This window comes from Mobula birostris, chromosome 3, assembly GCF_030028105.1.
Source record: "Mobula birostris isolate sMobBir1 chromosome 3, sMobBir1.hap1, whole genome shotgun sequence".
In the NCBI taxonomy this organism is placed as follows: Eukaryota; Metazoa; Chordata; class Chondrichthyes; order Myliobatiformes; family Myliobatidae; genus Mobula; species Mobula birostris.
In genome coordinates, this window is record NC_092372.1 from 96,781,819 (window position 1) to 96,808,290 (window position 26,472).

The 26,472-nt window shown below is 40.6% G+C and overlaps 1 protein-coding gene across 1 annotated transcript in view; it reads right to left on the reverse strand.

Moving 5' to 3' along the window:
• The window catches only part of ptpn13 (protein tyrosine phosphatase non-receptor type 13), a 260,769-nt gene that overhangs the window by 107,604 nt on the left and 126,693 nt on the right, over positions 1-26,472 (reverse strand). Inside the window, exons 9-13 of the mRNA XM_072253123.1 lie at positions 22,959-23,058; positions 14,459-14,657; positions 13,134-13,208; positions 10,687-10,861; positions 2,240-2,390 (exon numbers count right to left, since the gene is read on the reverse strand). Coding sequence (XP_072109224.1) covers positions 2,240-2,390; positions 10,687-10,861; positions 13,134-13,208; positions 14,459-14,657; positions 22,959-23,058 — 700 coding nt within the window. The remainder of the gene's footprint in view (positions 1-2,239; positions 2,391-10,686; positions 10,862-13,133; positions 13,209-14,458; positions 14,658-22,958; positions 23,059-26,472) is intronic.

Sequence of the window (26,472 nt, forward strand, 5' to 3'; positions counted from 1 at the left end):
AGAAGAGACTTTGTTTAATTCTGAATCATGTCTGCTGCAGGAGTCATGGGCCAAAGGGCCTGTTCTTGTGCCATACTGTTTCATGATAGAGCGAGGTTGACGTTACCATAGTGATGAGTTGCCCAAAGTGGTTTACGGAGCTACTCAGGAAGTGATTATGCTTCTTCATCTGTATTATATGCTGCTAATAGCAGGTTGTGGGACATGCCCAACATATCAGGCTGTAGTAACAGTGAAAGACCAAATGGGCCACCATCACAGCAGAAATGGGAGGTTGTAATATAGAGAGAGAAAGCAAGTTACAGTTACGGAATTCAGAACTTATGAACTTGATCGAGTTTTTTGATGATGTGACCAAGGTGGCTGACCAGGGCAGAGAGGTAGACATTGTTTATGTGAACTTTGATAAGGCTTCATGTTAGGCTGCTCTGGAAAGTTAGACTGCACGGAAATCAGGGGAGAGTTGAGTAATTTGATACACAGTTGGCACGATGGTAGTAAGCAGAAGGTGATGGTTGGAAGTTGTGTTTCGGACTGGAGGCCCGTGACAACTGTGTGCCTCAAGGGCCGGTCCTGAGCCAATTGTTGCCTGTCATCTACAAACGTTTGTATATCAACAATTAGAATAAAAATGGACAGTGTATGGTTAGTACATTTGCAGGTGAGAATAAATTAACTAAAATAGATGGTATAGTGGACAACAAGGAAGTTTAACGAAGTTTACAGGGTGTTCATGATCAGCTGAGTAAGTGGGCTGACAAATAGAGTTTAATGCAAGACATAGCATTTTGGAAAGTCAAATCCAGGTAGGGCTTTCACAGTGAATGGCAGAATGGTGTCCTAGGGAAGCATTGTAGAACTGAGTACAAGTACATGCTTAACATAGAATGGAGTCACACATAGACAGGATGGCGAAGGTGGCTTTTGGCATGCTAGCTTTCATTAGTCAGGGCGCTGAGAATAGAAATTGGAAGGTGATGGTGTGGTTATACAAGGTGCTGGTGAAGCCGCATTTGGTGTAATGTGTTCAGTTTTGCTCACCCTGCTACAGGGAAGACTTTATTAAACTGGAAAGAGTGCACAAAGGATTTACAAGGATGCAGTCAGGACTGGAGGAAAGATTGCAACATGGGTCCCTATTATTCCCTATAGCATAGGAGGTGATCTTATAGAGGTGCTTTAAAATCATCAAAGTGTTGATAAGGAGAATGCACTCAGTCTTTTTCCCCCCCCCAGAGTTGGGGAATGAAGAACTAGAGGGCATAGGTTTAAGGCGAGAGGGGAAACTCTTTTTATATTTACACAGAAGGTGGTATCTATGTGGAGTCAGCTGCCAGAAAAAGTGGTTGAGGCAGGTTACAATAATAACTTAAAAAGAGTGGGACAGATTCCTGGATGAGATAGGTTGGAAAGGATATGGGCCAAGTGCTTGCTATTGGGACTAATCAGATTGGTCATCTTGGTCAGCATGGATCTACTGGGCAGAAAAGCCTCTTCCCATGCTGTATAACTTTATGACTATGACTAACTGAAAACAATATGTAATGAATAAGAAACATCTCAAATACATAAAAATGACAAAAATGTCACAATGACTAAAATTCAAAATTCTATTCCTGTATCTTCTTCACAAAAATATAAAGTAACAATGACGATACCTTGAAGTGAGGTGAGTTTGTGGGTAAAGAAAGTGGGGATGAGAATGATTCCAAACACAACCATTTTTGAAAGTGACATATTATCGTGAGCACGGCTCCCGTGTTACTTCTTTCAGAGTTGCCAACTGCTCTCATCCCTTGCTTTTTCAGTGGAGTGCTAAAAGATCTTTCTCTTTCAAATATGTATCCATATCTTTTTTGAAGATCATTTTAAAACTAACTCTATCAGCATTTCTAGCAACATGCTCTAGTTAACAGCTGGGTGCATTTTCTTTTTGACCTCCCCCGATACTACCCCTTCAGCCCTCACCAGTCCTGATGAAGGGTCTCAGCCCGATACGTTGACTGTTTACTCTTTTCCATAGATGCTGCCCTGGTCTGCTGAGTTCCTCCAGCATTTTCTGTGTATTAGTCACCACACCTGTGCTGTTTTTAATTTATTCACCAATTGCCTGAAGTTTGTTTACTCCAATTACAGGCTGTCTTCCCTATCCCTTTACATGAGCCTCCTTCAGTTGGTCGACATCAAAGCCTCCTGAAGTGGGATCCCGGATTTTCCATAGTTACCATAAAGTACTTACTGGATTAAGTCAACACCTTCTACAAAGAACTTTATTCGGAGGAAAAGGTTGAAATTTACTGCAGATTTGTTCCGCTTCTTCACCTCTTTCCATCCTTCTGGTGCCACTTTCGACAATTTAGAGTCAAGGTCAACAAAAAAGAATTCATTTTCTATAAAGCAAAAAAAATCCAGTTTATATATTTAAAGTGGCTTTAAATATATTTTCCATATTATTTTTAAAAAGTCTGCAAACACTACTAATGACTGCAAATTGATTCTTATCCTTGTAAGCGGAACAAGTGCTACTCATGCCCTTACACTTCCTCCCTCACCACCATTCAGGGTCCCAAACAGTCCTCCCAGGTGAGGCGAAACTTCACCTGTGAGTCGACTGGGGTGATATACTGCGTCCGGTGCTCCCGATGTGGCCTTCTATATATTGGCGAGACCCGACGCAGACTGGGAGATCGTTTTGCTGAACACCTACGCTCTGTCTGCCAGAGAAAGCAGGATCTCCCAGTGGCCACACGTTTTAATTCCACATCCCATTCCCATTCTGATATGTCTATCCACTGCCTCCTCTACTGTAAAGATGAAGCCACACTCAGGTTGGAGGAACAACACCTTATATTCCGTCTGAGTAGGCTCCAACCTGATGACATGAACATTGACTTCTCTAACTTCCGCTAATGCCCCACCTCCCCCTCGTACCCCATTCGTTATTTATTTATATACACACATTCTTTCTCTCTCTCTCCTTTTTCTCCCTCTGTCCCTCTCACTATACCCCTTGCCCATCCTCTGGTTTTTTCCCCCCCTCCCCCTTTTCTTTCTCCCTAGTCCTCCTGTCCCATGATCCTCTCATATCCCTTTTGCCTATCACCTGTCCAGCTCTTGGCTCCATCCCTCCCCCTCCTGTCTTCTCCTATCGTTTTGGATCTCCCCCTCCCACTTTCAAATCTCTTACTAGCTCTTCCTTCAGTTAGTCCTGACGAAGGGTCTCGGCCCGAAACGTCCACTGTAACTCTTCCTAGAGATGCTGCCTGGCCTGCTGCATCAACCAGCAACTTTGATGCGTGTTGCTAAAACCAATCCCACTATTTCCCCCCACTCAATTAATTATTTCCTTTCAAAGTTCAAAGTTAAAATTACTATCAGAGTACATACATGTCACCAAATCCAACCCAGAGATTTTTTTTGAGATTTCAGATATGTATACAACACTTTTTTATTGCAATGATTGAATATGCCTCATTGTACCCATTGAAGAACATTCCAGGCCTTAATCACCCACTGTGTGAAAAAAATCTACATTTCAATTTTAGCTGTTTGAGTAATCCTCCTCATTCTATATAGTTTATAACCCCTGCACCAATGGAAACAGTTCCTCCCTAACATCCATATCCTTCATGATTCCCTTGCAATGATTCCCATTTCAAGCTGATTACTACTAGCTTCATTGATCTCCCCAATATAACTAAAGTTCTTCATTCTTGGAATACATCTGGTAAATCTTATTACAAAGCCTTCATATCCTTCCAAAGGTATGACACTGTAATTAGGCACAATAACCTCCACTGTGGCCAAACCAATGTTTTATAAAGACTCAACTGTGACTTCCTTGCTGTTACACTTTATAACTATATTTTTCATAACCACTTTCTTAATCTTCTCTACTACTTTCAAGGACTGTTTGCATGCATTCCTTTACTCTGTCTCTGTACCCTTTTTGTTTTTATTGACTTTTTTTCCCTGCCTTAACATATTGCTTTTCTGAGAATTAGATTTCATCAGCCACCTATCCAATTAGCCTGTCTATAGCCTTCTGATGCTTGTTACAATCTATCTCACAGATCATCATGCCTCTGAGTTTTCTTGCACCTGCCAAACTGAAAATTGTGCCCTGTGTATCCCAAGCATGTATGAAGAAACACTGAGGGAAAAAACAATACTGTGATCTTATAGAAAACCCCTTAAAATCTGTGTACTTCAGTCTTTTATGTGTTACCTTACTAAATACATTTGTAATTCATTTAGATCACTTTGTAGAGATGTTTTCATTTTGACACAAAAGAGACTTTTTCTGTTGATCAGTGTCAAAAAAAAGCCAAATTAAATCCACTGTGATTCAATGTAGTAAAACCATAAAACATAAAAATTTCCAAGGGGGATGAATACTTTTTATGGGCACTGTACTACCACCCTCTGAGTATGAAAAACACAAGAAAAAAATACAACTAATTCCAGACATAACATACAGGATTAAGCGTTCAGTTTTAATCAAGAACTTGATTACCACCTGTGGTAATTCAAGTTTGCTCCAATCTCTATCCACCAACAATATGTTCACTAAATTGTATATAATATTCAGCAAGACCACTAATCAACAGTAAATGAATTGCCCATCTTGTCCAAAAATTGACCACAAAGATTTTTGTAACAGGCTGAACAATTAAACAGGCTGATTAAGTTGAATTATACAGCATACAGAACCAGACATGGAGGAGATACTGCAGAATCCAATACTATACCAGATCATAGGAAACAATTCACAAGTAACTTATAAAACAAACATGACAATTCATTGAATTGTTCACTAAAAAGTCAAGAATTGCACAAACCTGCTTTGAGAAAAAATAGAGGCTTTGTTCACAGTACTCACAGAAGATTAATTAATTTTCTCCATGTTGCAACAAGACAGTACTAGTCATAGCACGCAGAACACCACTTTGATCTTAAAGTCATTTCGCTTCTACCTGCCCTGATGAGATTGCGTAAAGCAATCTCACCAGATTGTGAAGAAAGGTTTACCACTCTGAACTATTGCCCAACATCTTTCATCAATTAATAAGAATTTTATCACACAGCTTTGAAAACATTTAAAATTGGCATTCAGTATATCACAATGTAGTATCATTGCACTGACACGTCAGGGTAGTGGTTGTTACTGGGCTAACAGCCAAAGTTCTGGACTAATGATCAAAGGACATGAGTTTGAATTGCATCAGTACACCTGGGAATAAATAAGGTATTTTAGTTTCTTTTAAACTAAAGCTCTGTAATGGAGACCCTGAAATTGACAGATTGATATCTGGTTCCTTCAGAGAAGAAGATCAGTCACCTTTAACCCTGTCTGGCCTCAAGAAAAGTTTACTCTTTACTGCTCCCACACTTACAGCTGGAGAACAAATGGCAGCATTGCCAGTAATGTCCACTGTCCATCAACAAGTAAAATAAGGACCACAGAACTGAACATCTCACCTCTGAAACTGCTCAAGTTAAAACAATACTTTATGAAAGTCACAGAGTGATAAGCACAATTTGTGTAATTTACAGAATGATGCCATCAGATTTCCTTGCCAAGTCACTGGGTATATTTAAAGTGATGGTTGATAAGTTCTTGATTAACAAGGGCATCAAAGGTTACAGGGAGAAGGCAGGAAGATCAGGTTGAGAGGGGTAATAAATCAACAATGATGGAATGGCAGAGCAGACTCGATGGGCCAAAAAGCCTATATCTCTTGGTCTTAACATTGTGCTGAAAACAGATTTGTAAGCAGTTCTTAAAGGTACATAACACAATTGAGGCAACACTCTTTATTTGGAGATACAGCACAGTAACAGATCCAACAAGCCTGCACTGCCCAACTACACTCATCTGACCAATTAACCTACTAACCCGTACTTCTTTGGAATGTGGGAAACGCACTGGGTTACAGGGAGAACATACACACCCCTTACAAACAGCAGTGGGATTTAACCCGGTATGCTACTGCTGCAATCAAGTTATATTAACTGCTACTCTGCCATGCATTTCTACCCTCTGGGAAAGTGTTAATAAAGAAGGAAGAGATGCTGCAGCAATGGAAGGGGATGGGAGAGTGCTCCCAGGAGGTTAGAGGGAACCACACATGCTGGAGTTACACGTGGCATGATTTTCCTCCTCCTCCTCCTCCTCCTCCTCCCATCCGTCAGTCTCATGAGACCATGGATTTATGCCTTGGAAGGTTTCCGGGGCGCAGGCCTGGGCAAGGTTGTATGGAAGACCAGTAGTTGCCCATGCTGCAAGTCTCCTCTCTCCATGCCATCGATGTTGTCCAAGGGAAGGGCACTAGGGCCAATACAGCTTGGCACCGGTGTCGTCACAGAGCAATGTGTGGTTAAATGCCTTGCTCAAGTACACAACACGCGGCCTCAGCTGAGGCTCAAACTAGCAACCTTCAGATCACTAGACCAACGCCTTAACCACTTGGCCATGCACGAACAAGGTACACCACAGAAATCCACCATGACGACACTCATAACAGAACACCTGAAAAGAAACTGCCCAAGGGATCAATTTGTTAATGGCTGCAGTCTGAGGAAACCCAACATTAAATTCCTTTGTCTACTCTGTTTCCTCCTATGAGCTAGAGTAGGGTTCGCCAACCTGTCGATCGCAATCGACTGGTCGATCTTTGAGACTTTACCAGTCGATCCGGAAGAAAAATCAGAAATAAATACACAAATACTGTTGTAATGTGAGCATTATAAAAGTAAGTAATACTAATTAGGATAATGGTAATATAGCAATATTTTCACTAAAAAGCTGTTTGTAAAGAGAGATTGTTTCTGGGTTGCGGGGGTTTAGTTCCGTTCTTTCTGCACAATGCACATGTGTGTAGTTCCCCCGCCATGCACTGCGTTTTCAGCGTAGCCTGTGCTGCATCAAAGTAACCAATCAGATTAGGTAACAGTACAGATTGTCGCAAACATCAATATACGGCAGTGTCCCCAACCTCCGGGCCGCGAAGCATGCAGGGGTACAGCGGTAGTCAGGAGGCACACAGCACATCTTTAAGAAAAAAAGCCAAAATAAACAAGCTAATTAATTAGGTGAATGTCGGCTCAGATCAGAGGCGACGCAATCGGCACTCGCTCGTAATATCCTGATAGCGTGGCGGAGGCTCCACGAAAGAAGGTGAAAACATACAAATTCCATCCAGAATGGGAAGAGGAATTTCTACTTACCTTGGTGAAAGACAAGTGTGTATGTATGTTGTGCCACCAAACACAAGCACTGACTAAAAGAGGGAATCTGGAGCGGCACCGCAACACCAACCACTAGGAACTTAAAGACACCTACCCTGCAAAGAGCGCAATTCGTGCCTGGAAAGTTGAGCTGAAATCGGGGTTGAAGGCCCAGCAATTGTTTTTCACAAATCATGCTGATCAAAATAAGGCTGCTATTGAAGCATCATTTCATGTAAGTCACCTTTTGGCTAAACACAAGAAGCCTTTTACAGATGGCAATTTATTCAAGGAAGCAATGGCCATTACCGCAGAGATTGTTTTTAATGACTTTAAAAACAAAAATGGCATCACAACCGCTTGGCCCTGCAACAGTGACAAGGAGGGTAGAATCACTGTCAGAGGACGTGGATCGACTTGTCACTCTGTGAATATTTTTCACTACAGTTCGATGAATGCCTGGATGTAATGCAAACAGCTCAGCTTGTTGTATTTGTCAGAATGGCTTTCCAGGATTTTACAACAAAGGAGGACTTCCTCACTCTTTTAGTCATAGTCATAGTCATACTTTATTGATCCCAGGGGGAAATTGGTTTTCATTTCAGTTGCACCATAAATAATAAATAGTAATAGAACCATAAATAGTTAAATAGTAATATATAAATTATGCCAGTAAATTATGAAATAAGTCCAGGACCAACCTATCGGCTTAGGGTGTCTGACCCTCCAAGGGGGAAGTTGTAAAGTTTGATGGCCACAGGCAGGAATGACTTCCTATGACGCTCTGTGCTGCACCTCGGAGGAATGAGTCTCTGGCTGAATGTACTCCTGTGTCCACCCAGTACATTATGTAGTGGATGGGAGACATTGACCAAGATGGCATGCAACTTAGACAGCATCCTCTTTTCAGACACCACCGTGAGAGAGTCCAGTTTCATCCCCACAACATCACTGGCCATGTTGTGTTTATTTTGCAATTAAAGGAAAGAACGAGCGGTGAGGATACTTACAATGAGTTTAAAAAATATGTCCGTGTAAATGACATCCCCATTCATAAACTGGTGGCAATTACTACTGATGGGGCCGAGCAATGCGTGGCCTGTGCATTAGTTTTATAGCACTGAAAGTCAGTGCCTACTTCGGGTCACTACTAGGTGAAATTGCATTTTCACAGATGAAAATTATTAAATCTAAGTACAGGAGCTGACTTACTGACAGACACCTCTCTAGGGTTGCCAACTTTCTCACTCCCAAATAACGGACAAAAGTAGCAGTCAAATCCCGGGACATTTGTGTTTACCCCGAGAAAGACTACAATGACCATGAAGCCTTGCGCGGGCACCTGTGTGCGCAAGCGTGATGTGCCGATTATTTTACCCCACGAATCGGTCTTGGCTTAATTTTCAGTATTTCTACTTTATATAGGCTGTGTATTTATCATATCATTCCTGCTTTTATTATATGTTACTGTTATTTTAGGTTTTATGTGTTATTTGGTATGATTTGGTAGATTATTTTTTTGGGTCTGGCAACGCTCAAAATTTTTTCACATATAAATTAATGGTAGTTGCTTCTTCGGTGCAAAGCATTTCAGCATGAAAGGTTTCATAGGAATGTCCTACCTTAGCGGGGGAAATACGGGACAGTTGGCAACCCTACACCTCACAGACTGTCTCAGACTGGCTGTCTATAGTTATGAGCCAGATTTCAGGGAACTAGCAGAAAGTATTCAGCCCCAGTCATCACACCGAGTGTAACAGTCAATTTTTATTCATTTATTTTTCGTGTTGAAATAAAGTTAAATAATGGAACTTAGAATTAAAGGTGTGAAGTATTGTAATATTCTTAAAGAATGACAGCTATGGCCTGGTTGATATACTTGTTACAGTGTTTTCTTGTTTGAATTAATTTTAAAGTTTGACAAAATTATTTTGTGTAATTCAAATACAATTCACCCAAATAAAGGGCCTCAAATTGGAAGTACAATCTGAGCTGTGTTTTCTCTAAACGATTTAGTAGAAACCATAGAAACTACAGCACAGAAACAGGCCTTTTGGCCCTTCTTGGCTGTGCCGAACCATTTTCTGCCTAGTCCCACTGACCTGCACACGGACCATATCCCTCCATACACCTCCCATCCACGTATCTGTCCAATTTATTCTTAAATGTTAAAAAAGAACCCGCATTTACCACCTCGTCTGGCAGCTCATTCCATACTCCCACCACTCTCTGTGTGAAGAAGCCCCCACTAATGTTCCCTTTAAACTTTTCCCCCCTCACCCTTAACCCATGTCCTCTGGTTTTTTTCTCCCCTTGCCTCAGTGGAAAAAGCCTGCTTGCATTCACTCTATCTATACCCATCATAATTTTATATACCTCTATCAAATCTCCCCTCATTCTTCTACGCTCCACAGAATAAAGTCCTAACCTATTCAACCTTTCTCTGTAACTGAGTTTCTCAAGTCCCGGCAACATCCTTGTAAACCTTCTCTGCACTCTTTCAACCTTATTAATATCCTTCCTGTAATTTGGTGACCAAAACTGAACACAATACTCCAGATTCGGCCTCACCAATGCCTTATACAACCTCATCATAACATTCCAGCTAGTAGGTAGATCTTGCCTTTCACTAAGGTTGAGATAGGTGATCTTGGGCTTAAAAAGGTTGGTGACCACTAAGCTAGAGGGAAACAAAATAGGTGAAGTCTCTTATATTCTGTTTGAAATTGGGAACCTCCACAATGCAACAGTGAGACCAAACGTGACATTGAGCAGTATCCTGGAACGACTAGGAAGTTGAAGTGATCACAACCCTGACCTCCACTGCATATAGCAATTAAGACAGGAGAAGTTCCAGGAGGTGAAGACAAACAACACAGCCCTTTAAGATTCTGTTTCAGGTCAATGAGACCAGTAAATACTAACATATGAATGAAGTAATGTAATTTTTCAGATTAGAAAGATTAAAACAACACAGGTTTGGCATACAACATTGCCTTTTGGATAGTTTTATGCGGGACAAAAAAATGTTGGAAGAAAAATTCAACTGGAATATAAGGAGGCAGATGCTAACACAATCTAAAAATGTGCACAAAATTGTGCAACTTGGGGTCAAGCCAATTTTCAATAGCACCACTCTGATATTTTAAATCAGATTTCTAGTCCAGGATCATCAAACAAAAATGTGCTACTTAATGCAGTGATCACTGCCAATTTTAATAAGGTTTTAAAAATGCTATTTAAAAACTAAAAAGAAGCCAAAAAGTACAAAAATATGAACCTTCAGCTCTTTGTGTTGAATATTATCTAAAGTCAACAGGGAAATTAATTCTCATTTGCTTGCATCTCTGTTTCTAATAATCTGCAGGTGAATTTTGGAAGTACAGTACTTTATCGATGCTCATTGTACGCAACTGAGGATAACTTAGTAGCTGGAAACTTTTAACTTTTATGTACCTTTTAAATATGCCAATGAAAAGAAATGATGTTCCACCAAGCCAACGTGAGCAACCACCATATCAAACACATCCTTGCATGTTGACTTGACGTCACAGGTCAATTCCAGGCATTGCCCACTGAGCAACAAGATGATCACTTTGCGTCGAGAGTCCTCACCTTTTCCATTCTTATTCTGTAATCAAATGTAAAGAGCACCATCAAGCTAGTTTTGGTCGTGAGAGATCAAAATGAGAAAATCAGCTGATTATTGCACTGTTCATCTGCCCAAATGCAAGCAAATATAATTGCAAGGAAAGTGTTGAATGTGATTCTTCCTTGGTGCATGCTAAAATAAAATGGAAGTCTGCAAGACAAAATAGTATTAGCTTGTAGTGGAATTGTTGTGAGAAGGTTCAAGACAATGAGTCCAAAGCAATGTTTTGAAAAAAAAACAAAGTGCATGTCTACAGACATAAATGTGGATGATGGTGAAAACATGTTCATGTGGGAAAGGCGGATCATTGTGCTGGTGCACGTAGCAAATGCATGGGAATATACAAGGGTAAGGGGTTTTGAAGGGTATGAAAAGAAAGAGCAATTCCTTGGTGAAAAAGGAGGGAGGCAGAAGGGGGGGGAGAAAATCCTCTCTTAGGTCTAGTGTTAGTGCTAGAGATGAAGAAGATAGGGACAAGTACGTCAATAGGGTGAGAGTACGGAGACGGGGGAGTGAGGAGCGAGGAGCGAGGTGGAGAAGGGAAAAAATGCAGAAAAGGGGGATGGAACACATTTTTGCATGCATTGGCTTGTGCCATTTTATAAATGTACAGTATACATATCAGATCTAAATGAAAGATGAAAGTCTCTGTGTCTGGAAAGTAAAGGCTAATAATTTAAGAGGTCTTCCAGGTCAACATTTATTTGAAGTACTACAGGTCCACAATCCCTTCTCCAAAATCCTTGGGGACAGTTGCATTTCGGAATTCAGAATTTTTCGAATTTAACCTGTCTCAGTGCGGTGGACTTTAGGACCCAGCGGCGCACCAAACCTACGCGCATCTTCCTGTATACTTTAAATCATCGCTAGATTACTTATAATACCTAATACAATGTAAATGCTATGTATATAATTGTTATACTGTATTGTTTAGGGAATAAGGACAAAAAGAAATTTTATTTCCAACAAAAACATTCAATAAAACATAAGAATATACAGCTTCAAACGAACCGAATCAAACACATGGTAAATGACTTATTGGAATAAATGTAGAACTGTCACTGTCACTATAAAACTTCAGTAACTTGTCTTTCTGTTTATTTAAATCATATACAGTGGTAGTTCCAACACTATTTTCTTCAGTCCACTTCCTGCATTATTGATAGAGAAGATTCCTTCTCTTTTTCTCATTGTTACCCATAGGGGTATCTGCATCTGCAGAATTCCTGTTGTTTGGGGTATCTGCAGCTCTTTTTGACATTCTCACAGTGAGATTAAACACAAAGTCAACAGTGAACACAAAATATCAGCAAACAGCAAATGCATGTGTAACCAGTACGAGCACTGAGCCACAACTGACGCCTGGCGGTTTCTGCTAGTGCTGCCACGTCACAGCTGAGTGACGTCAGCTGTTGGCGAAAAAAACTTAGGGTTTCAGAGCTTTTTGGATTTCAGAATTTCAGATAAAGTAATGTGCACCTGTACTACAAATTTTCAATAAAATGTTTAAAAAATTCTCTAAATGTTGATTCAAATTTCACTTTTAAATATGCAAATATACTTAAATATATTAAGTTTCCTTTTTTCACTTATTTAATAATTTTGTGTGATTGTAAAGATCTCCAGTACTTGAAGATTTTTGACTGCTTAACAGTTCAAGATATTTTGGAAGACAGGACTTAGCATTCAATCCATTGCTCTTATTTATTGGAAAGAGCGTGTTTTGACCAGCTCCTGTGATGTATGTAGTAACACAGTTGGTCTCACTTGAGAATCCAGCATTGAATTTCTGTAGGTATACAAATGCAAGTAGGTTTTTTCCCCACTAAGGTTGGGTGGAACTACAACCAGAGGTCATGGGTCAAGGGTGAAAGGTGAGAAGATTAAGGGGAACATGAGTGGAAACGTCTTCACTCAGAGGGCCATGAGAAGGTGGAATGAGCTGCTAGCATAAATGGCACATGCAAGCTTGATTATTTCAATGTATAAGAGAAATTTGGATAAGTACATGGATGATAGGGGTATGGAGAGCTATGGTCCTGGTGTAGGTCGATAGGAGTAGGCAGATTAAATGATTTCCGGCATGAACTAGATGGGCCGCAGGGCTGTTTCTGTGGTGCACTTCCCTATGACTCTACGACTTTCCTGTTGAGAGAATAGTATGAAGTCCAACTTCACATTGTTTTACCAAGGGCTATAGAGTACACAGTTGGCTTTTTGATTACAGCGACGTCCTTCCTATTAAACTTACCAGAATTGATTTGGGAAGATCCAATGCAACAGAAGGCTCGCTGATCATCTTAACAAACTCAGGCCCAAAGAAGTTCTGAGGGAGGAAAATGAAGTATCTTTCAATTATTATATGACAATGTATATCATTGAAACGAAGGGAGGGAACAGGGAGGAAATTATTCCTTTATTGACTATTTCAAAATAGCTATTTAACTTTGCTATGGTTTTATAGACAAAATGTGTTTTTCCAGTTATGTAGAAAAAAATTGATACAATTATTTTAAGTTTCAATTAAAAAATTCAAAAAAAATTGCAGATGTTGGAAATATAAAATGAAACAATGCAGTCTGCCCTGCTGAATATTTCCAATATTTTCTTTTTTAATTTCATGAAAAAATTGTACATTAAGTCAAAGCAACATTGCTAAGCTAAAAATTTCTAAGATAAATAGAACACATGCAATGAATAGCTGTCCAATCCATAACCTGCCCAGCTAGGTGGTTAATGTGAAGTAATTCAGCATGCTTGCCCAAAACATAAATTACCATTCAAGTGCTTGTGGTTAGCCAAGCTGGCACAGGAAATTTATTCCTCTTCAATCTTAAGTCTAAAATATGTCAAAATTAATTATCCTACATTTTTGTTGAGTAACAGCCAAAAGATGCTGGGCTAGAAGCCATGAAAACAAATATTCCAAATCTCAACATGACAAGATGTAAACATTTCTGGGGCTGGTTACAGCATCAAAGAACTTATAAACCAGCCAAACCTGCAATAAAAAACTGACTGATGAGGCTCCAGCCCCGCACCACATGACTGATTTTCAATACTTTGACTTAAATAAATATTGCTGAATAAATTCAACACCAACTTTTCAGAAAAGCTAAGGCTGGGCAGAAAATGCAGGCTTGCCTATGTTGCCCACATCCTAAAAAAACAAAAAAATGTCATCCTAGGGCAATAGTTCAATTTTTAACCATTTATATTATTTACTGAACACTCCGAGGTACAGAATATATTACAAGCCTCAAAAAATTAAATTTATCCAAGCTTAGAACTCCACACCACTGCTGCTGTATATCAGCCTAATTTATCCCTTTCGAAGACACTTCCAAATGGGATTATTATTTTTTATATTTAAAAAATGATCAGGTTTTGATACTAAGTGCATAAAATCTGTAGCTGGTCCAAATATAATTCACAAATTGCAGAAGTTTCAAATGTAAATTCCTAAGTTTATTGATCCTCAATGTCATACTGAGCCACGTTGATTAAAAAAATCTCAAATACAAGTCAACATTAGTCAAAATGGTCCTTCTTTGTACATTAAAACAGTATTCTTACCTTAAATTTTCTTTGTGACAGGGTTGTTTCTTTTGCCAGATCTCTGGTAATATCTAACATGGATGCTTTAACAATGTCAGCTTGGTGAAGTCCTGACTTCTGAGTTAATTTGCTCTGAAGCAGCTTTAGTTCTTCCTCCTGACGTTTTAGCATCAACTCCTGACTTATGATGTTCTCATCCCCCAGATTGTCATACAGACTGCGGAGTTTAAAAAGGTTAATTTTAGAGCTTCATGAAAACACAGACTGAGCAGTCAGATGTTAAACTGGTTTACTCAATTGTCTGCATTTGACTAATGTGGACCCAAATGTGATGTAAAGTTGAAGGGGCCAATCTTCACTGACCAGACAGTCTTGCAGCAGGGTCTCAGTAGATGTCATGGACTGCTGAGGAAATTACAAACTTAAAATTTCCTCTGGAAACCTTTCACAGGCAGCATAAGCCTGACAAACCATTCAACTCTTTCTACGAGTCAACATCATTTTAAAACAATTAAAACCAACGTAAATAATTTGAAACCTTATTTGTAAAACATGAAGATATAATCTCTTAAAACATTTACGTATTTAAGAACATTATACAAAACACAAGGAATTGAAAACATTTACCCCTTTAATCTCCCGAGCTATACAATATTCTCTCAAACAAATGGGCTCACATTTCCTGCATCAGTTCTCAACTGTTTCAGGACACAAGTAAATGCTGGGAAATCTCAGCAACCATCTCCTCTCCCACTAGACTCTAAGTGCAGCTGGGATTTGGCCGATAGAGCTCAGTCACTAAGTTTGGGGCCTGTCTACATGCACATGTACTGAGAAATGCCCGCAGTTTTCAACCACCAAAACTGAGCAAAATCTGCGCTTTTGATTTTATTACCAATCGAAAATAAAGATTTCTTTTTCTTCTTCTCTCTTTGCCCTTCTTTGTTCTGTGGTCTATTCATTGGAAGTATGCCAAGTTGGCAACACTGCCTCATAATTAAATCGTGTGTGAGTAACAGCACAAGATGACTCTTTGCTATTCTTTTCTCCCCCTCCCCACCCACCCATTGTTGCTAAGGTTAACTGGTCACAACCAGTTATGGCCTGACACTGTATATGGAAATCGCTAACACTCTTGCCTCTGTATGGCTTAGTTAGTTCAGTACAAAAGTTCAATTTAGTACTTCAATGTAAAAACAAATGCAAAACAAAAGTTTAAAATGGGATTTTTGCCAAGTTACAATTAATACTGATAAATTGATGGTCCGTAAGGCAACAAATTTCTAGAATTCCCATTGCTTTAAAATGTATTTTCTCTTCAGTCAAGAGCAATGTCAGTTCAGGGGGAATCTAGCTAACATCACCATACCTCATTTATATTTGGAAAAAAACAGAGAATAAGAGAAACAAACTTTTACTAATAACAGAAATATTGTGTCATGGTGTGCAAAGTCTGTTTTTTTAAATTATACTGTTAAAAAACAATGCATAATGACAAACCCATTAAACTAGTACGACCTACTATGAATATTCCTGTAAATTAATATAAACATTGGGTATTAACTCTTTAAAAATGTACACATCATTCCACATATACAAAGCTGTTCAGTCAAATAATACTTCTCAGTTGTGTGGGAGTACATTTCTCAGGGTTGGAGAGGAGCAAGTGTGGGTGAGGCTCCAGACCTCTACCTTTCCAACCCACCTAATTTCACCTATCATCTTCAAGCTATCCTCCTTCCCCTCCTCTACCTTTTTATTCTGGCATCTTCCACCTTCCTTTTCAGTCCTGAAGATGGGTCTTGGCCAGAAACGTCGACTGTTTATCCATTTTCATAGATGCTGCCTGACCTGCTGAGTTCCTCCAGCATTTTATAGGTGTTGCTTTGGATTTCCATCATCTGCAGACTTTCTCTGAAATACTAGTTAACTGAATTGACCTTTCATTATACACTGCCTTTATATGCAGAAAATATGAACCATGAATAAGTCTGCAGATCCTAGAAATCCAAAGCAACACTCACAAAATGCTGGAGGAACACAGCAAGTCAGGCAGCATTTATAGAAATGAATAGATAGTTGATGTTTCGGGCCGAGACCCTTCTTCAGGACTGAGAAGGAAGGGAGAAGATGCCAGAATAAAAATGTTGGGGGGGGGGGGTGGAGAGAAGGAGGCTAGCAAGAAGGTGATAGGTGGGTGGGAAGGTCAAGGGCTGGAGAAGAAGAGATCTGATAGGAGAGGAAAGTGGACCATAGGTGAAAGGAAAGGAGCAGGGGACCCAAGGGAAAGAAATAGGCAGGTGAGAAGAGGTAAAAGGACAGAGTGGTGAATAGAGGAAGGTGGGGCAGGAGTGGGGGGAGTGGAATTTATTTACCAGAAGGAAAAAAAATCAATATTCATACAACACACATCAAAGTTGCTGGTGAACGCAGCAGGCCAGGCAGCATCTGTAGGAAGAGGTGCAGTCGGCGTTTCAGGCCGAGACCCTTCGTCAGCAGCAACTTTGATGTGTGTTGCTTGAATTTCCAACATCTGCAGAATTCCTGTTGTTTGCGTTCAATATTCATACCATCGGGTTGGAGGTAATGCAAAGCAGAAAACAAGGTATTGCTCCTCCACCCTGAGGGTAGCTGCACCTTGGTACAAGAGGAGGCCAGGGACCAATACGTTGGAATGGGAAGCGGTAATAAAATGTTTAGACAATGGGAAGTACGTTGATGGAACGGAGATGCTCGACAAAGCAGTCCCTCAATTTACGACAGGTCTCACCAATGTAGAGAAGGCCACATTGGGACACCGGAAACAATAGACAACCCCAGCAGGTTCACAAGTGAAGTGTTGCCTCACCAGGAAGGACTGCCTGGGTCCTGACTGGAGGAAGAGGAGGTGTAGGTGCAGGTGTAGCACTGAGGCTGTTTGCAGGGGTAAGTGCCATGAGGGAGATTAGTAGAGAGGGACAAATGGACAGAGGAAGGAAGCGATCCCTGCAAAAAGTGGAGGGAGCAGGAGGTAAAGGTAAGTTTTGTGATAGGATCCCTTTGGAGATGGCAGAAATTGTGAAGGATAATCAGTTGGATGCGGATGCTGATGGGATGGTATGTAAGACCATAAAAGAGAGGAGCAGAATTAAGCTATTTGGCCCATCAAGTCTCCTCATCCATTTTATCATGGCTGATGCATTTGCCCTTATAGTCCCAATCTCCTGCCTTCCCTGTGTCCCTTCATGCCATGAGGGCATTAAGAACCTGCCAACCTCTGTCCTAAATACACATACAGCCTTGGCCTCCACAGCTGCCTGTGGTAACGAATTCCACAGATTCACCACTTTCTGGCTGGAGAAATCCCTCCTCATCTCTGTTCTAAAAGGACGATCCTCTGTTCTGAGGCAGAATCCTCTGGTCTTAGACTCCCCCCACCACAGGAAATATCCTCTCCACCAAAACCTTTCAACATTCGATAGGTTTCAATGAGGTCATCCTTCAACTCTTCTGAATTCTGAGTCAAATGCTCTTCATATATTTCAACCTTGGAATTATTTTCACGAACTTCCTTTGAAGCCGCTCCAATGTCAGCCCATATTTTCTTTGACAAGGGGCCCAAAACTGCTCACAATACTACAAGTGAGGCCTCATCACTGCTTTATAAAGCCTCAACATTACATCCTTGCTTTTGTATTCTAGTGCTCTCAAATGAATGCTAACATCATATTTGCCTTCCTTACCACTGAATCAACCTGCAAATTAACATTTAGGGAATCCTACACGAGGACTCCCAAATCACCTTGCAACTTAGATTTTTAAATTTTTTCTCCATTTAGAAAACTTGTAAATTTTCTCTCCTTTTATTTCTTCTGCCAAAGTGCATGACCATAAACTTCCCAACACTCTATTCTATCTGCCACTTCTTTGCCCGTTCTCCTAATGCATACAAGTCTTTTTGTAATCTCTCTGCTTCCTCAAAGATACCTGCACCTCCACCTATCTTCTTTTCATATGCAAACTTGGCCACAAATCCATCAATGCCGTCATCCAAGTCATGGACATATAACGTAAAAAGAAACCGTCCGAAAAGAGACCCACTCGTCACTGGAAACCAACCAGAAAAGGCTCCATTTTTTTCTCACTCTTTGCCTCCTACCAATCAGCCACTGCTTTATCCATGCTAGTATCTTTCCTGTAATACTGTGGGCTCTTGTTAAGCAGCCTCATGTGTGGCAACTTGTTAAAGGCCTTTTGAAAATCCAAGTACACAACACCCACCAATTCTCCTTTGTCTATCCTGCTTGTTATTTCTTCAAAGAATTCCAACAGATTTGTCAGACATGATTTTCCCTTAAGGAAACCATGCTGATTATGGCCTATTGTATCATGTGCCTCCAAGTACCCCAAAACCACATCTTTAACAAATGACTCCAACTTCTTTCCAACCACTGAGGTCAGACTAACTTGTCTATAATTTCCTTTCTTCTGCCTTCCACCCTTCTTGAAGAGTGGAGTGATATTTGCAATTTTCCATTCCTCCAGAAGCATGTCAGAATCATGGATCTTGAAAGATTATTACTAATACCTTCACAATTTCTTCAGCCACCTTTTTTCTGAACCCTGAAGTGTACACCATCTGTTCCAGATAATTTACCTAAATTTAGAGCTTTCAGTTTCCCAAGAACCTTCTCCCTAGTAATGGCAACTTCACACACTTCTGCTCGCTGACATTCCTGAACTTCCTACATACTCCAAAATACTTATTCAGTGCATTCGCCATTTCCTTGCCCCCTATTACTACATCTCCGGCATTGTTTTCCAGTGGTCCGATAGCCACCCTTGCCTCTCTTTTACACTTTTATGCATTTGAAGAAACTTTTAGCATCCCCTTGAATATTACTGGCTATCTTACCTTTGTATTCCATCTTTTCCTTCTTAGTGACATTTTTAATTGCCCGTTGGTTTTTAAAAGCTTCCTAATCCTTTAACTTCCCACTAATTTTTGCTCTATTATATGCCCTCTCTTTGGCGTTTATGTTGGCTTTGCTTTCACTTGTCAGCCACAGTTGTGTCACCCTGCCCTTAGAATACTTGCTTCTTTTTGGGATGTATATATCCTGCGTCTTCCAAATTGTTTCCAGACATTCCAGCCTTTGCTGCTCTGCCGTCATCCTACCAGTGTTCTTTTCCAATCAGTTTTGGCCAGCTCCTCTCTCATGCCTCTGTAATTTCCGTTACTCTACTGTAAAACCAATACATATGACTTTAGCTTCTCCTTAAATTGCAGGGTGAATTCTGTCATATTATGATCATTAGTCCCCAATGGGTTCCCTGACCTTAAGCTCTCTAATCAATTGTATTTCATTGCACAGCACCCAATCCAGAATAGCTGTTCCCTTAGAGGGATCAACTACAAGCTGCTCTAAAAAGCCACCTCGTAGGCATTCTAGAAATTCCCTCTCTTGGAATCCAGCACCAAGCTTGATCTACCTGCATACTGAACTCTCTCATGACTATTGTAAAATTGCCCTTTTGGCATTGATTTTCTATCTCCCATTGTAATTTGTAGGCCACATCCTTACTACTGTTTGGGGTCTAAGTATAATTCCCATCTGGGTGTCTTTATCCTTGCAATTTCTTAGCTCCTTCCACAACGATTCAACACCTTCCGACCCTATGTCAGCTCTTTCAAATGATTTGATTTCACTTTTCACCAACAGAGTAACGCCAACCCTCTGCCTTCCTGTCTGTCCTTTCGATACAATGTGTAACCTTGGATACGAAGCTCCAATCTACAATCTTCTTTCAGACATGGTTCAGTAATACCTACAACATCATACACGGCAATCTGTAACTGTGCTACAAGTTCATCTACCTTATTCCGTATATTGCGCGCTTCAAATATAACACCTTCAGTCCTGTATTCACCCTTTTTGATTTTGTCTGCCTTTTACGTTGCAACTCATCCTGTTGACTGCAATTTTACCCTATCATCAGCCTCTCCTTGATAGCAGTCTCACTACACTGTGATTCTAAACGAACTTCCTCATCCTCTGCACTATCATTCTGGTTCCCAACCCCCTGCCAAACCAGTTTAAACCCTCCCAAACAACTCTAGCAAACCTGCCCACAATGATATTGGTTCCCCTCGGGTTCAGGCATAACCCAACCTTCTGTACCAGGTCATACCTTCCCCAGAAGAGATCCCAATGATCCATAAACCTGAAGGATGAGAGGAATTCTATCATTGGTAAACCATAGGGAAGATGGGGTGAGTGCAGATGTTCAGGAAATACAGGAGATGCAGGTGAGGGCAGCACCAATTGTGGAGGGAGGAAAACCCTGCTCTTTAAAGAAGGAGAACATCTCTTATGTCCTGGAATGGGAAGCCACGTCCTGGGAACAGAGTGCACTTAAAATATTAAGTTAAAGAATAACTTGATAGCTTGCCGTATCTTAGCAAGCTAAACTAGAGGTGGAAAGGTTCATAAAGGATGTCACGACATGGTTGTTGTGTTCCAAAGGTACAGTCTTGGTAACAGATATATCAATTGTATTTTAATGTAAAATTCTAGGCACCGCAGTCCAAAATAATATACTACTTTATTTCTGGTAGTGTGCTGGGGCTTTTTGAGATTAAACAGAAGGAAGTGCTGGGCCTTCTGAAAAACATTAAGGTTGATAAATCCACAGGGCCTGAAGGCATATATCCCAGAATACTGAAAGAAGCAAGGGAGGAGATTGCTGGGATTTTGACAAAGATCTTTGTGTCCTCACAAGCAACAAGGCAAGTTCACGGAGAACCGGACAGCGGAAAATATCATTCCCTTGTTCAAGAGGGGAAATAGGCTTAGTCCAGATAATTATAAGCCTCTGAGCCTCATGTCAGTGGTAGGGACGGTATTGGAGAGGATATAGAAGGATAGGATTTATGAGCATTTGGAAAGGCACGGTCTTTTTAGAAACAATATGCATGTCTTTGTGCAGAGCATGGTGATCCCTTAAAGACCTGATCTAGATTTTTGAGGAGGTGACAAAGATGTTTGATTACCGCAAGTTAGCGGACGTTATCTCCATAGACCTTTGTAAGGCATTTGATAAGGTCCTTCATCGAAGGTTGACTCAGAAGATAAAACTGCATGGGACCCAGGGTGAATTGTATGTAAGGATTTGGAAGAGGCTTGTTCATAGGAGACAGAGAGTAGGGCAGAAGCCTGTTATTCTAGCTGGAGATCAGTGATTTCAATGATGCTCCCCAGAGATTGGCACTGGGACTTCTATTTATGACATTTATCAATGACTTGATGACAATGTAATTGGTGGAAATTTGCAAGTGACAAATATTAGCGAAGCACTGGACAGAAAAAGGACTATCAAAGAGTAGAGTGGGATATAGATTAGTAACAGATATGGGCAGAGAAGTAGCAGATGGAGTTTAATCTGAGCATGTGTCAGCTGAAACATTTAGGGTGGCACAGTAGAGAACCAGGTTCAATTCCCGCTGCTGCCTGAATGGAGATTTGCTCGTTTTCCCTGTGACTGCGTAGGTTTCCTCCAGGTGCTCTGGTTTCCTCCTACAGTCCAAAGATGTACCAGTTAGTAGGTTAATTGGTCACTGTAAACTGTCCCATGATTAGGCTAGAGTTAAACCGGGGGTTGCTGGGCAGTGCTGCTCGAAGGGCTGGAAAGGCCTATTCCACGCTGTATCTTAATAAATAATAAATTTTAAAAATGAAAGGAGAAAGTATACAGTTAATGGTGTGCCCCTTAAAATCACTGAGATAGAGAGAGACCCTGGGATCCAGTTACAAAGTTCACTGGAAGTGGCTATGCAACTGGATAAGGAGATAAAGGCACAGAGCATGCTTGTCTTTATTGGTAGAGGAGTACAAGAACAAGAAAGTCAAGCTGCAGCTACACAAAACTTTAGTTATACCACACTTGGAGTAGCGTGCGTAATTCTGGTCACCCACTGTGCAAAGGAATTAGAGAGTGTAGAGAGGGTGCAGAAGAGAATAACCAGGATGATGCCTGGATTAGAGGGTGTGAGTGATAAAAGGAAAGAATGTACAAACCTGAGCTGCTCTCCCTACAGCGTCCAAGACTAAGGCGAGATCTGACGGATGTACACAAATTATACAAGGAATAGATGAAGTACGCAGTAAGAATTAGTACACCAGGATAGAAATATAAAACACTAGATGATATGTTTTAAGGTGGGGAGGGGGATATTAAAAAGTGACACGAGAGGCAAGTTCTTTGTTTTTTTAAAAAACGCAGACAGCTGTAGGTACCTGGTGTGGGTAAACAGGGATATTAGTAGAAGTAGGCAGTTTGTTGGAATTTAAGAGGCTTTCAGATAGACATGGAAATCCGAAGAGGTTAGAGGGATATGGATGATTCACAAGAGGAGCATATTTAGTGTAAATTCGCATTAAGATTAGCACAACATTGGGGGTTGAATGGCCCACAGTTTTGTGTTCCAGGTAAATAGCTGCATCCATTTTAGGGATGATAAGAATGCAACGAAAAGTACCTGGATCTCCTATTTGGACCATCACTGTCAACCGCACAATCATCCTCTACCGCTCGACCTATTTGACAACTGTACCTTCGAATATCTTCATTCCTGCGGACTATTAGGAAGAAAAAAAAGACACCTCAGCTTTTCCAGTACAAACAAATACTCACAAATACAATTACCAAATATTTCCCCTAAAGAAAAGCATAGCATATATAAATGGATTGCAATAAATGCAGTATAAAAAATCCCAAATCTTTTCAACAGTAACATTATCAAATAGCAGGATAGCCAAAAGCTTAATCAAAGTGGAGATTATAAGAAGCAACTTAAAGATAATGGAAAAGGTCAAGGACAAGGACAGAGTTTCAGAGCATGAGGTCTAACTGCTGAAATCATGTACATACATGATTAGATATTGCAAAAGCTCTTCTTTTTCCATCAAGTATAAAAGCAGTTTCATAAGGTGGCTAAGAAAGTGATTGCTCATTTGTGAAGCTCTGTGTTCAGATATGCAGACGCATAGCACTTTTGACTCTCCCTGACACAATGCACACTCTAAGGTACTCATTTATAACATTTCTGCACAATGTTGCTTGGTAATTCTGTCCCTTAGAGTTTAATATGAATATTTCCACAAAGCTTCTCCCAGGATCATTCATTACTATTTGAGGTTGTAGGTTGATAATTTGTAGAACTTATATTCAACTGTAGTTTATTTCAAGTTCTCATGAGAAACAGACCATCACCTGGTGTTCCCAACCATATTTAACTGTGCCAGGTACGGAGTACAGTTCAGACTGAGCCTCTGCATCTGTTACGGCTTCAAGCAAAGCTATAGGGAATGCCCCACTGCCCCCATCACCACTCTCTCTGACTGCCCTTCAATGAGAGTTGTGTGTCATTACGTGGGTAAATAATAAAGAACTTCAGTTCCCAGTGGGCAGTGCGGGTGGTTCACCCTGAAACCGGAACTGGAAATTATGTTGGTGAGCTGGTCACACAATGGTGAGCTGAAAGCTGTTCTGTAAATAAAATGTACAATTGTTAAACCCATGCTAAGTTTATCTTCATTAAAAAAGATAACATGGCGTCAGAAGTTGCCGTGAGGTCTAAACATGGAGCGTACATGCCCGAGTGAGGGAAAGACTGACTGAGTACTGAAGGTGCTAGCAGCAACTGAAGTCGGCCAGCAAGGCAAGCATTGTGTCTCAAAGTTCACCAAGAAATTCAGGTGAGAGGCTGAGAGTTCCTATCAAGGCTAAGTCCTCCTATACCGAAGCTGTTTACCAGCAATTTAGTGGATAATTGGAAACGCTTCAAACAGCAATTCAACATATATTTAGTGGCTAGCAGAACGGGAGGGCTGATGAAAAATTGAAAGAGTCTATTTTTCTATATGTAATTAACCAAGATGCTTTGGACATCTATAACAGTTCATAAATTGAAGAGATAGCTTTTACATTCGACACGCTAATGACAAAATTTGAGGAGCATTTTGTCCCAAGTAAAAATACAAACATTTGAGAGATACAAGTTTCCTTCCTGTGACCAGAAACAAGGTGTTAAGTTTTGATCATACCTAAAAGTTGAATTTCACGCAAGTCCTGTGAGTTTGGAGGTTTGAGAAACTCACCAGCTAGAGGCAAAATCCCAGCTAATGGGCTCAGAGAAAGACTGCTCAATGAAAAAGATTTGATGCTGTGGATACGCGTACGGCAGTGGAGACCACACGAGCACAAGCTAAGGAGCTGCACAGTGGAGAAACAACAGGTATACTATCAAAACAGGGGTGCAGTGCGCAAGGCATTTCCCAAAGCAGTGGCAAAGCAAAAAGGAAGGCCCAAACAGCAAATGCAGCAAATATGGAGGTAGTCAGGTCCTGCTTATGGAAAGCCCTGCAATAATTGAGGGAAGAAGAATCATTTCGCAAAGTGCTGCAAAGCTGGGGCTACCAAGAGAAAGTTGCACATAGTTTCTGAGGAAATTGAGGAAGTCTTTGTAGATTTCCTGCTGACTGCTGGTGCTGGTAAAACAGAATGGATCATTCCAGTGACTGTGAATGAGACAGTAACTGACACTGGAGCCCAGGTAAATTAGTAATCTATGGATGATTACAAGACTCTCAAAGTAAAGAGCAAGATTTATCCAGTAAAATTAAAAGTGACAGGCTATACTGGAGAGAATGATCCAGTAAAAGTGGAATATATAGTGACCTTCAAGCACAATGGGCAGCACCTAAAGGCACAGCTACTGATTGTAGAGAAGAGAATACAGACAATATTAGGTCTGAGTATTGTGAAAAACTCAACCTGGTTGAAAGAATTTTCATAGTGGCTTCACAGACCAAAGATGAATACCCAACACTCGTGGAAGAGTAAGTAGATGTCTTTGAGGGATATGGATGCTTACCTGGTGGCCACAAATTCATGTAGATGAGACAGCAGCCCCTGTTGTCCATGCATGCAGGAAAGTTCCATTTGCATTTAGAGACAAACTTAAGCAAGAAATGGCACACATGGAACAGATAACTGTCATACAGAAAATTGAAAAACCAACAGATTGGGTGAGCTGACTGGTTCAAAAGAAAAATGGAGCATTGTGGATTTGTTTGGACGCATAAAGCCATCAAGAGAAAGCATTTTAAATTGTCAACACGGGAGGAGCTCAAGTCCCAGTATGCAGGTGCCAAGTGATTTCATAAACTTGACGCATTATCTGGGTTTTGGCAGATGAAGCCTGATGAGGCAAGATTGAGACTGTGTACTTTTAACACACCACAGGGGTGATATTACCTTCATCAGCTACCATATGGAATTCTGTCTGCATCATGTCTACCATAAAACCATCCACATGATCTTTGAAGCCATACCTGGTGTCGAGACCATGAGGGATGACATCATTATCCTGACTGATACAGGTGCTTGACGTGACAAAGAATGTCAATTTGAAATTAAAGAAAAATGTGAGTTTGATGTTAAGACACTGACTTTCATAGGACATGTCGTATCAGAAGAGGGAGTGAAGCTAACCCAAGAAAGATGTCAGCCACTGGAAACATGGAGAGGCCCCAAAACAAGTAAGAGGGGAGACATTTCCCGGGGATGGCGACTTACCTGACTAAGTTCATCCCTCTACTGTCTACTGTGTCAGCATCACTTAGGTCACTCCTTGAGTAGCAAAACGAGTAGATTTGGTCTCACGCGCAAGAAGAATGTTTCCAGAGGCTGAAAAGAGTCCTAACTGAAGAGCCTATGCTGAAGTTTTATAATCCATAAAGGTGTACTAGGATCTTAGCTCTTGCATCCCAGTATGGTCTGGGAACAGTACTACTGCAGTAGCATAACAGCACATGGCAACTTGTAGCCTATGCATCAAGTGTTTTAACAAGTACAGAAGCCAGCTATGCACAGATAGAGAAAGAGCTTCTCACCAGCATATATGCATGTGAAAGGTTCCATTAGTATATCTATGGACAAGCTTTTTAAGTGGAGACAGACCACAACCCATTGGTTTCAATTGTGTTCAA